General features: G+C 37.3%; 2 protein-coding genes across 2 annotated transcripts; both read right to left on the bottom strand.

The window, feature by feature from the left end:
• Window positions 1–25: 25 nt before the first annotated feature.
• perm1 (PPARGC1 and ESRR induced regulator, muscle 1) lies at window positions 26–4,201 on the bottom strand. Its single transcript, XM_062445104.1, has 4 exons — window positions 4,155–4,201; window positions 496–3,326; window positions 285–401; window positions 26–111 (listed from the first exon to the last, which is right to left on the bottom strand). Exons 2-4 carry the CDS (start codon window positions 3,299–3,301, stop codon window positions 26–28), a joined length of 3,009 nt encoding a protein of 1,002 aa, XP_062301088.1. The 5' UTR covers window positions 3,302–3,326; window positions 4,155–4,201.
• An 881-nt stretch (window positions 4,202–5,082) lies between these two features.
• Window positions 5,083–12,280, bottom strand: c3h1orf159 (chromosome 3 C1orf159 homolog). Its single transcript, XM_062415944.1, has 9 exons — window positions 12,144–12,280; window positions 10,267–10,347; window positions 10,091–10,175; window positions 8,850–8,945; window positions 8,700–8,756; window positions 8,233–8,367; window positions 7,995–8,020; window positions 7,828–7,852; window positions 5,083–7,506 (listed from the first exon to the last, which is right to left on the bottom strand). The coding sequence occupies exons 2-9, from the start codon at window positions 10,336–10,338 to the stop codon at window positions 7,403–7,405; spliced, it is 600 nt and encodes a 199-aa protein (XP_062271928.1). The 5' UTR covers window positions 10,339–10,347; window positions 12,144–12,280; the 3' UTR covers window positions 5,083–7,402.
• Between the last annotated feature and the right edge of the window lie 2,095 nt (window positions 12,281–14,375).

The raw sequence follows: 14,375 nt of genomic DNA, 5'->3' as shown, positions 1-14,375 counted from the left end.
GAAATGACTGAATCTGTTGTGTGTATCAGGGATCATCGTGAAGAGAACTCTTCTTCACATACTGCCGCAGGTACCGGATAGCCGACAGTGCACTCACATTTGCTAGAAGAGCTGAAAAAGATTTCAATATAGGTTAGTTTGTAGAATCACAAGTCACATTATTAATGTTAAATATCTAATGTTTTATTTTAGATTTTAAAAAAAGAAGAAGAAGGTTTTAATCAAATTATCAGAGTAACAATTGAATATCAATTCCAAGAAGTTCAATTCAAGAAGTCTCCTACCTGCTTTCCAGGCATCAGCAGCCTTTGGATCAGAAGATGTTAGTACCCAGGAGGCAAAGGCGATGCAGACCAGACACATATCGGACTGCTTAAGTGTGGAGAAGGTGCTTTCTTGTTCTGTAAATAACATAGATATGCACAGAAAAGTACCATTTAATTAACAGTACTTTTGTTTCACATTCAGTCTGTCCTGTATGAGGCTTACACCTACTTGCTGCATCCAGTATGCTCTGCTGCACCGCCAGCTCTCCGAACAGCTTGGATGGTGCTGAGGAGACTCTTCCCACATCGAGCACAGGGATTTGAGGATCTGCTCTCTTCTCAGCCGCAGCAGGGAACACCCAAGTACCAGACCCTCTGCACCAGATGCTGCCTTTGCCATGGAAGCTTATTTTCCTTATTGACAGCAAACTTTTCCAATCCTGAGATCTCACAATCCCACAATCACTAGTCTGGATGAGTGAGTGAGATACAACTCTGATAGGAGAGATGTCATCCTCTTCCAAGGTGTCTGCACTCAGGAAAAAATAGTCTGGTTTTGGGAATGTGAGTTCTCTGACGGTAGGATGTGAACAAGAGAAGATAGGTATGGGTTTCCCCTCACCGCACCGGGAATCATGGAGGGAAGAGAATGACATTTCATCCCTGAATAAACAAATACTGTGTTCATATGTAGGAGCCACTGAGAGGTTTTCTGGATCGTAGACGGTGACACAGCTGGATTCATTCTCTGCTTTACCCTGCATGAAAAAGTATTCAAATACTTCTGGGAAGGTTATTCGGTAGTGTTCATCCAGTACGTCTGTGTTGGATAGAATAGGTGCAGATACTAATGTTTCCAAACTGTCACTTAAATCCAAAATTGCGCTTTCCTCCAGAGACTTACAGCTGCCTAGAAACAGACTGCTATCATCATTACTGAATAAACCCTGCAAAGATAACTCCTCTGTATTGAGAGCTTGTATGTTTTGAACACTTTCGCTTTTCAACATCTGTCTCGGGGACTGAAGTTCCTGATCAGAGTGCTCTAGAGGAACTGGTGTCTCCTTACCTTCAGAGCTCGTTGATCCATCTTCGTCATGTGCTGAGAAAAGAAAGTCAGGGGTCCTTTGGCTGTGTTGGGTTTTGCTATAAGAATCAGGGCTGGGGTTCCTGCTGGCGCTGATAAACTGCCAATAGTCTTCTTCAAAATCTGAGGTGGAAAAGTCACAACTTGAGCGATCCGGCTTGGATTCATCAGACAGTGTGCAATAGTCTGAGTCAGCTGTGTCGGATATGTCCAATAAACCTACATCAGACAGATGATACTCCTCAGTGTCTGCTAGAGAGCTGCTATGTGTCTGAGTATCTACATTAGGTCTCACTGTTTCTTGTGTTTCCCTGTGAGGTGTGCTTCTACCCATCCTAAGCTGCAAAATGTCATTTATTGTCAGTTTTTCCATCTCATCCCAAAAAGCAGAGATGGCGTACACTGGGCGAGTGTGGCCCGTGGCTTCTGCATATGTTTCGGGGCTGTCAACCACAGAGCAAGGTGTCACAGTTAAATCAGGAACAGGGAGAGGAGGGGATCCAAGCTGATCTCCCATAGTGCAACCAGATGCTGGAAGATTCACTTCTGTTGGCAATTCGTCTTTTTGGAGTCCAGGTGCATCTGAGTGCATGTGAGGCGCCGTGCTGTCTGTGTCAATGTCACATGTGGAGTTGTCGTCTGGCATTTTGTCAACTCTTTGGCTGGCAGATGGAAATGTCACGGTAGGTTCAACATAAGCTCGGTCAATTTCATAACCTTCACAGTTGGTAGCTGCTGCATTACTGGAGAGAGCGCCATTGCATGAATGCATTTCTCTGTCCTGTGTAATGACAGCATTGCATTGCATTTGTTGGGTTTTAGTGTGTTGTTCTTTAATGAGATGTAGAGGGTCCTCCACTGATTCAGAAGCTGACACGTAGCTTTCAGAATCGTAACTGTGACTGGAGAAGAACTCAACACTGTCTTCAAACTCATCTGACTCCATGCTCTCCAGCTGTGAAAGGTCTTTCAGTGTAAATGTGTTTGCTAAGCTGCAAATTTCATATTTGTTTCTGTCCATGGTTGGCTTATCTGTGTTTTCTTTGGAGGAATGTGACACATTGTCTTCTTCACTAGATGTTAAAGAAGACATGTTTTCCCATTGCAAGCTCTCAGGATTTATTTCAGCTTTTAAATGGCCTCCTGAGTTTTGGTGTAATTGCATGATGAACTTCATATCCATCTCTCTCTCAGATTCTTTTTTATCTCTGTTTACCTCGGACTCAAAGCCATATCCAAGTGTAATTGTCATGTGATTGTCTTTACAAGGTTTTTTTTGTCTTCGTTTTTTTTTCACAGAGGCAATACGCGGCCGGTGTCGTGCAGGACTTTCATTCACTGTCACGAACCAGCGCTCTTTCTCTGCTTTAATAGGAGCACTGCCCACATCTTCACTCACAGCCACAGCTTTCTCTGCAGCGAGTGGCTCATTTACATTTTGATCTTTTACATCAGGATCAGGCTCATGTATGGATTTAAAGTCACAAATGTCACTCTCTGTTTGTACAGAAACTTGAACATCTATTACTTCAGTGTGCAGTGTGTCAGTAATGTTATTTGTCACGTCTGTGATGTGTTCTGCAGTATTTCCTCCATCGAGACATATTTCAGAGTCCACCTGTGTTACAATGTCCTCTTCAGCTTTAGTTGTAACATCATCTCGTTGTCTTCCCGCATCACTCTGATTGAGCTGCACTGATACTTCAATGCAACCTGTGCAGCTTTCCTCTACAGTGCTGCATCCTCTCGTGTTGCCTTCAGGTGCATCCTTGTTTGCAGCAGGCCTGTGCTGTGGCTCCTGTTCAAAGACTGAACTAGAATCCTCTGAATCGCTTGAGTTATCAGGGTAAGCAAGTGAAGGCTGCAGCAGACTGCACTCCTCACTGTCCTCATAGAAGCTCGTCCAGTCGTACTCTGCAATGTGTATGCTGTGATCCAAATCATCCATTTTGATACCTTACATGTTCTTCATTCTGATAAAAGGTAGAGAGGTTGTTAGAAGGTTACAGATTTAGGTATTTATTTTGCTAATAATAAGTGTCCTTCTGCAGTGTGTAGCAGTACATCCTTTGTGTCCTTGGTGAAACTGAAGGTACATAAACACATTTGATCTAAATATAGAGTGCATGTATTTGTCTGGCACTTAACATTGCTTGTAATCAGCTGTCATTAGGAAAATATTGTGCAAAGTAAAGGTGAGGTGTATCTTATGTGGTGCAAATTAACTGCTCATTTCTCATTGAAAATAAATTAGGTAAAAACTTGAGAAATGATGACCTCAGGGAGCTTCAAAGTAACACCAAGCCACCGTGGTCACAAGCACCATAACAGACCCCAAAATACTCCACGACCCAGCTCTTAGAAAACAGGTCACATGATCTAAATGTCAGCTGGAGACACACTGTATCATCTTAACAAACATACTCCGCAAGTCTTTTTGTAAACAAAGTGAAACTGTCATTGCAGAAATGACAGACGCTTTATAATAAAAACATTAAAATGACACATTATTTTATTTGCACAAATCTTAATACTTTCTTAAAGTGAATATTAAAACAATACAGTTTTTGTTTTTTTTGCAGAATTGTTTCAGCAACAAATGAGAATTTGAGAAATTATTTTCAGGTGTGCAGTTATGAGGATTAATATTTAGTCTTCAGTATTGTGTTAAATTGAACAACTGCTCTACTTCAAAGTCATTAAAGGTCTTGTGTTATTACTGCATTAAACTGACGGATATCAAGCACAGCTGCCATACAACAGTCATTGTTAATGGGTTTCTTTAGTAAAAAGGAGCTTACCTGTTGCACAGCGACAAATTGTCCAGTTTGAAGGCGTCAGTATTTTCTCCCAGCAGGGACAGTCTGATGTCCGTCTGTCCTTGCATATGGCAGACTGGGGCCTTGCACTCAGCTGTTATAAATAGAGTAGTATGTCCAGTCACATGTAGCTGCTGCTGGTGCAAACGTCCTTCCCTCCGTTACCAGAGGTGTGACATTTCAGTGACATTTCAATACAAACCCTCTTACATTTATTAGAGGTAAGGTGTTGTTGTGTAGGATTATGTATCACATAATTAGGTAAGAGTTCAGGTCCTGTTAGTGTATAAAAAGGAAAAACAGTTAACTTAAAGAAGACATTTTGAGAAACTATCATTTTGAATATGTCACTTTTTAAAATCCACCCTGATGAATTGATTGAATTGTGATATTCAAAATGATATTGTAATCAGTTTCTACAGATACAGATAAACTAAATCGAAGCATTAAGACTTACATTCTCCTTACATAGAGAGAAAATAGATAACTTGAATACAGACCATCACTAGTGACCATAATTAAGATGTGACAGGGAGCTGTGTGTCCAGGTAACATGGAGGGAAGTTTTTGTTCATTTGCATAGACTACCCACATTGTAATGATACAAAGCTGGTTGAAAATCAGTTTCCCCGTAACAATCAACATAAGTCCAGTGTTTTATTTCTCTTTATTTATTTGGCCAACTTCTAGGAGGCCCTTAATGCAATCCAAGTTAATAAGTGAGCAGCAGAGCGATTTCTCAATGTTAACAGGTACATGTTAAATCTCATAAATCGCAGAATGCCAGGGATATGATTTGGCAATCTTTCACAGGAAAAAGAAACACATCAAAATGATTCACTGGTGTTAAATGTTATCATGGCTGAACAATGACAGTAAATGTAGAAAACGATTATGGAAAGGTGCTTTATTTCTGCAAACATTACACATCTTGAGAGCATTCTTCATGGCATTGAAAGTAGAATATGTACATAATTACAAAACAATACATCATTTGTATAAAACAGTATGTACATGTATTCAGCTGTACAACAGCAAACACATGAAGCAAAAGGGGAATATTCATGGAATGATCGCTGCCTTTTATCTGGTTGTGAATAGTTTCACGTCACATTGCTTCACATATACTGAAGATGAAAATGACTTCATGTTGTTAAGATATAAAACTATATGGAATAAGATGCCTTGTAGCACATAAAACTTGGATAACTCGCTTTGCTTTAAAATCTTACATACAGTAAAGGCCACTGGATATAATTAACATACCCAATTATTCTTCACAGATAACGTCATGACCAAACGTTTCCTGGCTGTGTTTAAAGCTCAAAATGGCACAGTGATCACAGTTATGGCATAGGGGATGAGCCATTTTGTTCAGACAACATTAGACAAAGGTAACAGTAGTCAAGTAAGGTTCACAATGCAACAATAACGTTGCCAGCTACACGACGAAAAAAATCTCAATCACATTCAATGGCAACAAGATTTTCTGAAGTATTTCTATCAAAATTATGGTCCAACGAATAAAGTGCACTATGATCCAGTAAATCTATGTTTTTAGAGGTAAATTTATTAGAATTTAATTTTTCTTCATTGAGCAAATTCAGGAAATTTAAAAGTCACAGATTTTCTTATGAACGATCAGGTTATTATTGTTGAAAATGAGCTCTTTAATGATTGGCCTGCTGTGGAATGCAAAAAATGATGCATGCAACTGCGATGCGTGATTTGTTGTACCTGTGGAATACATTCATCTTGGTTGAGCTGATAAAAATAATAAATACAAACACGATAATAAAAATACAATATGCAATCAGTCAATCATCAATAAAGCACCTAAACCGTCCCAGTCCACCAGACAAACTCCACTGCTATTACACACATAGTTTATGTGTTGGTCTGATCCTAAGCAGTAAAACTCAGTGCACAGTTACAAAACGCAAATAAATATTACACATGTAAAAAAACATACTAATAAGCAAAGTTTAACAACAACAAAAAAACAGGCTTCCATCAGATGTTAATGGGCTGTTACTTTGTACTGAAAATCAGTTTATCACGGTCACTTAATTTGGTCTCAAGCTCGATTCATCTTAGCTTTATATAGACTGGTCCATGTATTCAGAAACCCATCACTTAAAGGAATAATTTTGGGGAGATTTTTAGCTTTTCTTGAGTTAGATGAGCAGATCAATAGCTGTCTCATATCCATGCGGAGACGGTTAGTTTAACTAAAAAAACATCTTCCTCTGACTCTGCTCAGAGGAAAAAGGGGAAATCATCTCTAAGGTTCAATAATTAACATCTTATTTGTTCCATCCATACAAAAACTAAAGTGTAAAAATGACAAGTTGTGATTTCATGGGGTTGGGGCTATGTGCCAGACTACTTCTTGGCTGTCTTTATGCTAAGCTAAGCTAAACTGCCCATCTGCTGGCTATATTTAACGATTATTAATTATAGGTGAAAGAGATCACTTGTGGTGTCAAAACCACAGATAATTATCAACTAAGTGTGGTTTTACTAAGCTCTGCAAAACATTTTAGCATCTTTTAGCCCATTGTTTTGGTTTTCTGGCTCATAATTTTACGGTTTAGGTTAATTCTCACTGCTCTCATAACATCCTTTTTCAGCCACAGCAAACAGCTGTTTGCACTGAAGAAGCTCGAAAAACCTGTTTCTGCCCAATACCAAACATATTTTTCTCAGGAGTTGATGGAGACCAAAACGGAGCTAAAATGAGAGTGAATATTAGACTTATTTCATCCAGATGGTCAAAAACACAACTCCAAATGAATGCTTATTCTGCTCTGTGTCTGCTGGATGTTTAAAAGAGCAACCTTTTGCTAACAAGTTCAATTTAAAAGATGATAATATGTGTATAATATATGTTCACAGCTTTTGTTTATGCACCCAAAAAGTCAGTTAGTGCAGTTTTAACAGCTAGATATCATTGGTATCAGTCGCTGAAACATGAATGATTCAGCGACTATCAGGGATTTACTGATTCTCTCCATTATTACACTTTAAATTAAATACAGAAAAAATAAAAGCCCACATGGTAAGAACGCAGCACAAGCAGCTACAGTTAAATTTGGCCACCTACATTAAGAATGAGTTAATCAGTCATACTTTGTCTGCACTGCTGAACCTTCAACATGATATGAAAATCAAACATCGTTCCTGAGCTTTCTCTTTTATGTACCTGCACCAGCACTCCCATCCTCCTCCTACACATTATAGACTTGAGTCGTGGATGTTGTGGGTATGATGGCACTATTCAGTGTTGAAGTTGCAGAGGGCCGCTCCCTTCTGACATACCTTGGCTTCCTCACTTAAAAAAAGAAAACACAGAATAATGCGTGAGAGGCAGTAAACGAGGTATATGTTTTCATTGTTTATAACCCAACCTAACCAATGCTAACCTTGAGCTTTTTGATTGCCAAGATAAGCTCTTCCTGCATAAAAGCCTTTGATGTTACAACCTCATGAAAGAAACACTCCTCAGCAGCATTGCTTGGTGCTCGGTAATGTTTTGACTGCTTTGGATTACTCAACAGCTAATAGCTAATATAACCTGTTCAGCAAGATCAGAGAGTCACAGTTTCAAGACATGACAGGTAGCCTACAGAACAACACCGCATAGCAGTCTTACCTGTAGAGGAGGGTATCATGACAGCCTGGAAGGGAAAAAACACAAAGGAGTCATTGTCTTTGTAGTACAGGAGAATATTGCTGAGGTGACAGTAAACAAATTCATAGTCTCTACAAAAGCCTCCCAATGTCAGATTAGGATTGAATAAACAATAAAAAATGACTTACTGTCTCACTTGGCTGGAATATGAATGCTGTAAAAAAAAAAAAAAGGTGCACAAAATATATTAATATTTGATTTACACAGTATTGACTGAAGCATGACAATAACACTGTGTTCTCCATGTTCTATGCGCTTCAGTGTTTTATGACACTTGATTTATTAGTTGTGGTAGTATTAAAAACAGGAACTCTGGAGCTTCATATCCAGGTAAAACAAGCTACAGCCGTACTGTACAGGGCTTACCCTTGTTGCGGCGGTAGAAGATGCTCGGGAGTCGGTTGGAGCGTTTGAGGTAGAAGAAAGAGGCCACAGAGAGAATCAGAAACAGGCTGATCAACAGTGTTCCCAGAAGAAGAGAGGCAGCAACACCTGGCCCTCCTGCTCCAAAACAAAGCACAAAATGGGAAGTAGTTGACAACACTGGAAAATATTTTACTGATGGCACAGACATGCACCTGTTACCCATTGAAAGAGAAACTATATTGGTCTCCTCTAACTCTAATTTACAGACTCATTTTGTCATTACAGCAAATGAAGACTATATTAGTTCTTAAAGTCACTTGATATGTTCCCTTGAGAAATAACATGCAACAATGCAAGACATTTGCTTGAAAAAGAATTAACTGGGTTTTCAAATAATTTATACAGGAAAACATGACATTCCAGTTAAATAAACAGTACAGAGCAGTTTATATTATACAAAATCTTACCAATTTTAGGAATGACAGTAGTTACTGTTGTATGATTTTTCCTCTCCACTGTGTAGTCTAACAAGCACAGAATAGTGCACATTAAAAAAAAGCAAACAGGCAATGTAACAATGAGAAGAAAAAACAGTAAATGAACTGCTCAGTGCTTACTGTAGGTGCAGACTGTTATGTTCTCCAAATCTACAGCTGCAGAGTCACAGAATATGCAAACAGTGTTGCTATTGTCAAGGACACGTAAGAAGCATCCTGAAAAAAATCCAAAGAAAATTTGATTTAATATTATTTCCCACTTTTTACCTTCAACACCCTGTGCTGATTTCATCCTGCAAATTTATTACCACAAGATTTAAGTGAACTTGACAAGACAAAATATTAATTGCTGTACTGTACTTTCAGGATTTACTAATGCAAACACAAACACCAAACTAATCCAGTTTTTAATATCTTAAATTAACAAAACAAAAAGATTTGTGTTCCTTTTATTACATCTTGCCAACAATGAGAGTAACATGAGCACAGGAACACAGCAGTATGTTTTTGTAAGTTAAAACTTTCAGTCCTTCTAGTTAAGCACACAGGAGCAACACGGCCTCAAGTTTGTTTCACTGTAATATTAAAACTATATTACAGTCATACTTTCTCTTTCATTTTAGTAGTACATCAATGAAATACTTGACTCAAAACAACAAGGTTTTTTACCATGAGTCACTTATAATCTGTTCTTGGAATATCTCCCATGTTATTTCAAGCAGTGTATTTGCACTGATGATAATAGCACATACTGTACTGTGTGCGTTTAACTTGACTGGGCTCATCCAACCATTAACCCAATTCTTATTATAAGCACAACAGTTTAAAACTCCTGTGTGCCACCGTATGCAAACAAACTCAGACAAATCACGTCATTTCTCTAGTCCAGTTTTGCTCTCTTGTTAACAGTTTAACCCAGCTGAAGTCTTCAAATCAAGAGGAAAACCAGAAAGACTTCTGACCTCCAGATAGGAAATGAGGTTTAACATTTATAAACTAGACCAAACACATCACACACTCTAGGAAAGCCAATTCACCATTCAACAAACTGATGTTAGGATTTTTGCTAAACCAATTTTAAAAACACAAAAGCAAAACATTAGGGTTGAAATTTCAGAAAAGTCAAGTCCACCTACATCATACTTTAATGCTGTTAGTTTAAATTCCAGCCTGCTCTCCAACTGACTCTGCCTTACTAAGCCTTACAAATATCTGATTTTAACAGTCAGCATTTCAATTTAGCAGATTCATTTTATGAGGCGCTGATTATTGGGCAGAATATAATTTCACTCTGGTTAGTCTCTGACCAATAATGATACAAACATTAATGAAATAACAATGTTAAAAGCTGTCCACATTACCTGGTTCACAGTGAGTGTCATTTGAACATGAATTGTTCGCTCTTTGTTTCTCCCCACAACACTCGAGTGAATTCTGATGTAGGGCCTGTTGACAGAACAGTGGTTAAAAAAAACAACTGATGCAACACAAAAGCACACTGGACTTTTAGCTTGGTAACATAACATCCATTGTGTACCTTAGTTACAGGTGTCTCGGGTCTGATAAGAATCACAGTTGCAGCCAAGACCAAGAGGAATGACAGAGCCATATTCAAACCCTTAAAGATAAAACAGACTGGATGAGATAAAGACTGCAGAGTAGATGCAGACATTACTACAAGAAACAAGATGGATAAACAAACTGACTGGCTGGACGTTAATCTAATAACTGTCCTGTATAGTCTATTATTAGGATAAACAGAATCATTCAAAGAATATTAATGTCATTCTCTGTCTTGTTGAAATTGCTGTTTATTGACATAACAAAGCTTAATAACTAAGGCTGGGTGTCAAGCTTCCTCTCAGTTGTGGTGTTTGTTGCAAACAGCATTAAAATCGGTCAACTGCAAAAGGTTAATCTAATGCATGGACAGATCTACAGTTTACTGTATTCTTTAATCATGTACTTACTCCAATCAATTTAGTTTTGTGCAGCTAACAGTGAGTAGATAACATGTAATATTTGTTTGGCTTCTTTTGGTAAATGAAAGATAAGCAGCATATCTTACCTCTTTGGAGTGACAAGCAGTTTTATCAGTACACCAAACCTCAGTTATACTTTTAATCAATGTTTAATCAATACATTTGAAACAATACCCAACCCTCTTTTTTGTCTTGAATGGCTGATTCTGTCACTTGTAGAGCTGGCTTCTTAAATTTGAATAATTTCTGGTTTATTTAGTCTTCTACGTTAATAAACTGAATAGTTTTGGGTTGTGGACTGTAGGTCAGGACAAAAAAAACATTTGAGGATGTCATTTTGGGCTTTGAGAAACAGTGATAGATATTTTTCACACATTTTCTGACATTTTATAGACTAAAAAAACCGAATTGATTAATCAAAAAGTTAGACAGATTAATTGATGTAAATAATTGTTAGTTGTAGCTTTAATCTCTTGTGAATCATTTTCCCAATTTAACAAGCTTTGCTTCACTTCATATGACATGAAAGAGGGTAGAGTAAAACCTCAGTGTCTTTTAAACATGAAGTCTACTAGGCTGTAATTTGCTTTAACTAGGCTTGGATACAACAACACATCTGACAGGTTTAACTAAACTTCTAGCTGACGTCAGGTTGAACATTAGGAAGCACAAATAATTGGAAACACAAAGATGTGTTTGATATTAGTAGCAATATCAGTATTGCATTCAAACTAAATAAATGAGTCACCCACACTATATAGGGCTGCAAGTAAAGATCATTTTCCTTATTGCTTAATCTGTTGACTAATTTCTTGATTCATTGATTCATTGTTTGGTTAAAAAAAATGGTCAATCACAAATAAACACCCCCAAATGTCTTCAAAGATATTCAGTCTACTTTCATAAAAGAAAAAATATTCAAATTTAAGAAGCTGGAATCAGATTATTTGGACATATTTTTCTTAAAAAGTGACTTCACACGATTAATTGATCATCAGGACAGCTGGTGATTGGTTTAATAGTTGACAACAAACTGATCAATCGACTAATCATTGCAGCTCTACATCTTTTAAAGGTGTGGTTTCAAACACACCTGCTACTTCTCTGTCTGTCTTCACGTTACAATGATCTACTTTGACACCATCAGCGTTTTTAAAACAAAAGGCAATGATTTGATGTGTAACGAGCAAAGAAACGCAGCTAATGTCTCCAAATGCAACGACGACAGCTGAGCAGATGGTTAGCCTGCTAGCTTAGCACCTGTGAGTGATGAAGTTGTGATTGAGCAGCAGACACACACAGCTGCGATCAGTGAAGCAGACCTGCTCATCTTATTTACATCCCTCTTTTTTTTCCTTTAACACGATCAGCTCTGTTTACAGCCACAGACTGAGCAGCTGCTGAATCTGCAAACACAAAAAAGTTCACTCACCAGATAAAAAGCAGCAGCCTGTGTGTGATTTTTAATCGACGTCAGATCCCGTCAGCCGCAGAGGTTTTTACAAGACAGACAGTCACTTATATTTATCGGCAGGTTTGTCATCTACAAACCTCTGCAGCTCAACCACAGATCATCCTGCAGTGTGTGGCTCACAGCTCAGTCAGACAGCCTTCATTCAGCACTTCCGGGTACGAGTTTCTGACTTAAAAAAACCCATGCCAGCTGAGACTGAGTGGAAATAAATAAATCAAATAAACAAATGAGAGTCAAATACAGGGTTATTAAAAAATATATATGAAGTAATTGTTAATAATAATAATTATTATTATTTTTTTGTTTGTTTGGGTTTTTTTTTAGGCTCCTATTAGGAAATTCTCATAAATATAATAATTTCTACAGGGTTATCAAAGCATAATGATAGTAATAATATGATCTTACATCTTAATAATCATGATAATAATAATAAGAAGAAAAAGAAACATTAACACAATTTAATAGTAATAAAAAATAACAATAAAAAATATATAAATATAAACAAATAAATGAGATTCAAATACAGGGTTTATCAAAGTATAATGATTTTTATAATATTGTCTTACATCTCAATAAGAAAAAGAAGAAACATGAACACGATTTAATAATGATTAAAATAACAATAAAATAAAATAAAAAATATGTGAAATGATTAATTAATAATAGTTCATATGTATCTATTATTTTCAGGCTCTAATTAGGAAATTCTAACAAATATAAAAATGTATTTTGCAATGGATGTCATTATCAAAAACATTAAGATAAAACACAATCTGTAAAGGTAATAATAAGTTCAACCATTAATGACAAAATACACTCATCGAGCATTTTATTAGGAGTGTGCAATCTAATGCAATCCAACACAACAGCTCAGTCAGAAATGTTATTTTATGAAGTTTACTGCCCTCTGTGCCATAGGTGCATAGTTGTTGTCACCCAATATTAAACCAAACTGACCCATTCATATTTTGATATAAAACATTTAAATTGGCCCTTGTCTATGAAATGTTTATTGAACACCATAGGTGCCACAACAATACCCCGCTCATTGTGAAATCAAATAATCAAAGTTTTTAACAGTTTGTTTGAGGCATGTGTATTGGCCATAGACTGTATATAAGAAAGGTATTGGGGCTACCAAGCCGTAGTTTAGAGTTTTCCGACGGCACCTGAATGCATCAGCCTCGCCTCGCTCATAGGGCGGGAGAGTTGAATAATACGTCTTCATCTTCATCACAGAGTAAGTGAATTGTGATTTAATTTGATCGTTTAGTACTTAATCCACGACAACCTTTGTATACTACTAAATTTAATATAACTACCATGTGACAAAGGCTTGATAGGACTTAATAATAAACCTACGTTTAAACTGACTACGTTATTTAAAGTTAGATAATGAAGCCTTTTCTAAGTTAGCCAACGCTATACATTAGCCAGGTAGCTAAAGTTATAACTAACTTGTCATCTTTACAAACAGGAAACCAAAAGCGATGAATCACGCGAGGAACATAAAAGAAATGCTGAGCTTCCCCACTGGAAGCAGGTGGCTGGCTAACAGGTAAATTACTTAATGACTAAACTTAAACTCAGCTGTTAGCTAATTTCAACCAAAGTTATGGATGACGTTGCTTGTTAGTTTTTCGTCTAAAACAATACTTGGATACAATATCATGAACTGTGTAGACTGATATTTGTATGTTAACCTAATTTCTACAAGAAACAAGTGTTTGTGTTTTCTTTACTCTTCAAACATGGTGGGAATAAAACAACCAACAGCAATGCGGCCACCAGCGGCTACTCCAGCTGCACAGATTCCCAGTTTTTCTTGGGGTCTCAATTTTGGCCTGAAAATTCACAAGGTGCATCACAGGATATGAGTTTGTCATCCAGGGCCTCCCAACAAAGTTCACAAGAGGTGAGACTAACCATTTATAGGTGATTCTTGGTGAGGTGGTAATATCTTCTAGTAACAAGATGCATGAAGAAAGCAGCTGCACTGGTTTAATGCCATTATAACATTTATAAGTTAGCTGAGTGTCAGATCTAATGGTACAGCGGATGTGTGTTGTTAGAAAAGTCAAAAAATTATGCCATGTGTTTAGTATATATATAAATATATAATAATCTCATACCATTGAAAAGCCTGTTAATTTCCCTTTTTAAATGGTGCCACATTTGTAAGGAACATGC

Source organism: Scomber scombrus, chromosome 3 (genome assembly GCF_963691925.1).
Source record: "Scomber scombrus chromosome 3, fScoSco1.1, whole genome shotgun sequence".
Classification (NCBI taxonomy): Eukaryota; Metazoa; Chordata; class Actinopteri; order Scombriformes; family Scombridae; genus Scomber; species Scomber scombrus.
The sequence above is the reverse complement of the archived record's forward strand: the minus strand, read 5'-3'. Positions and strand labels throughout refer to the sequence as shown.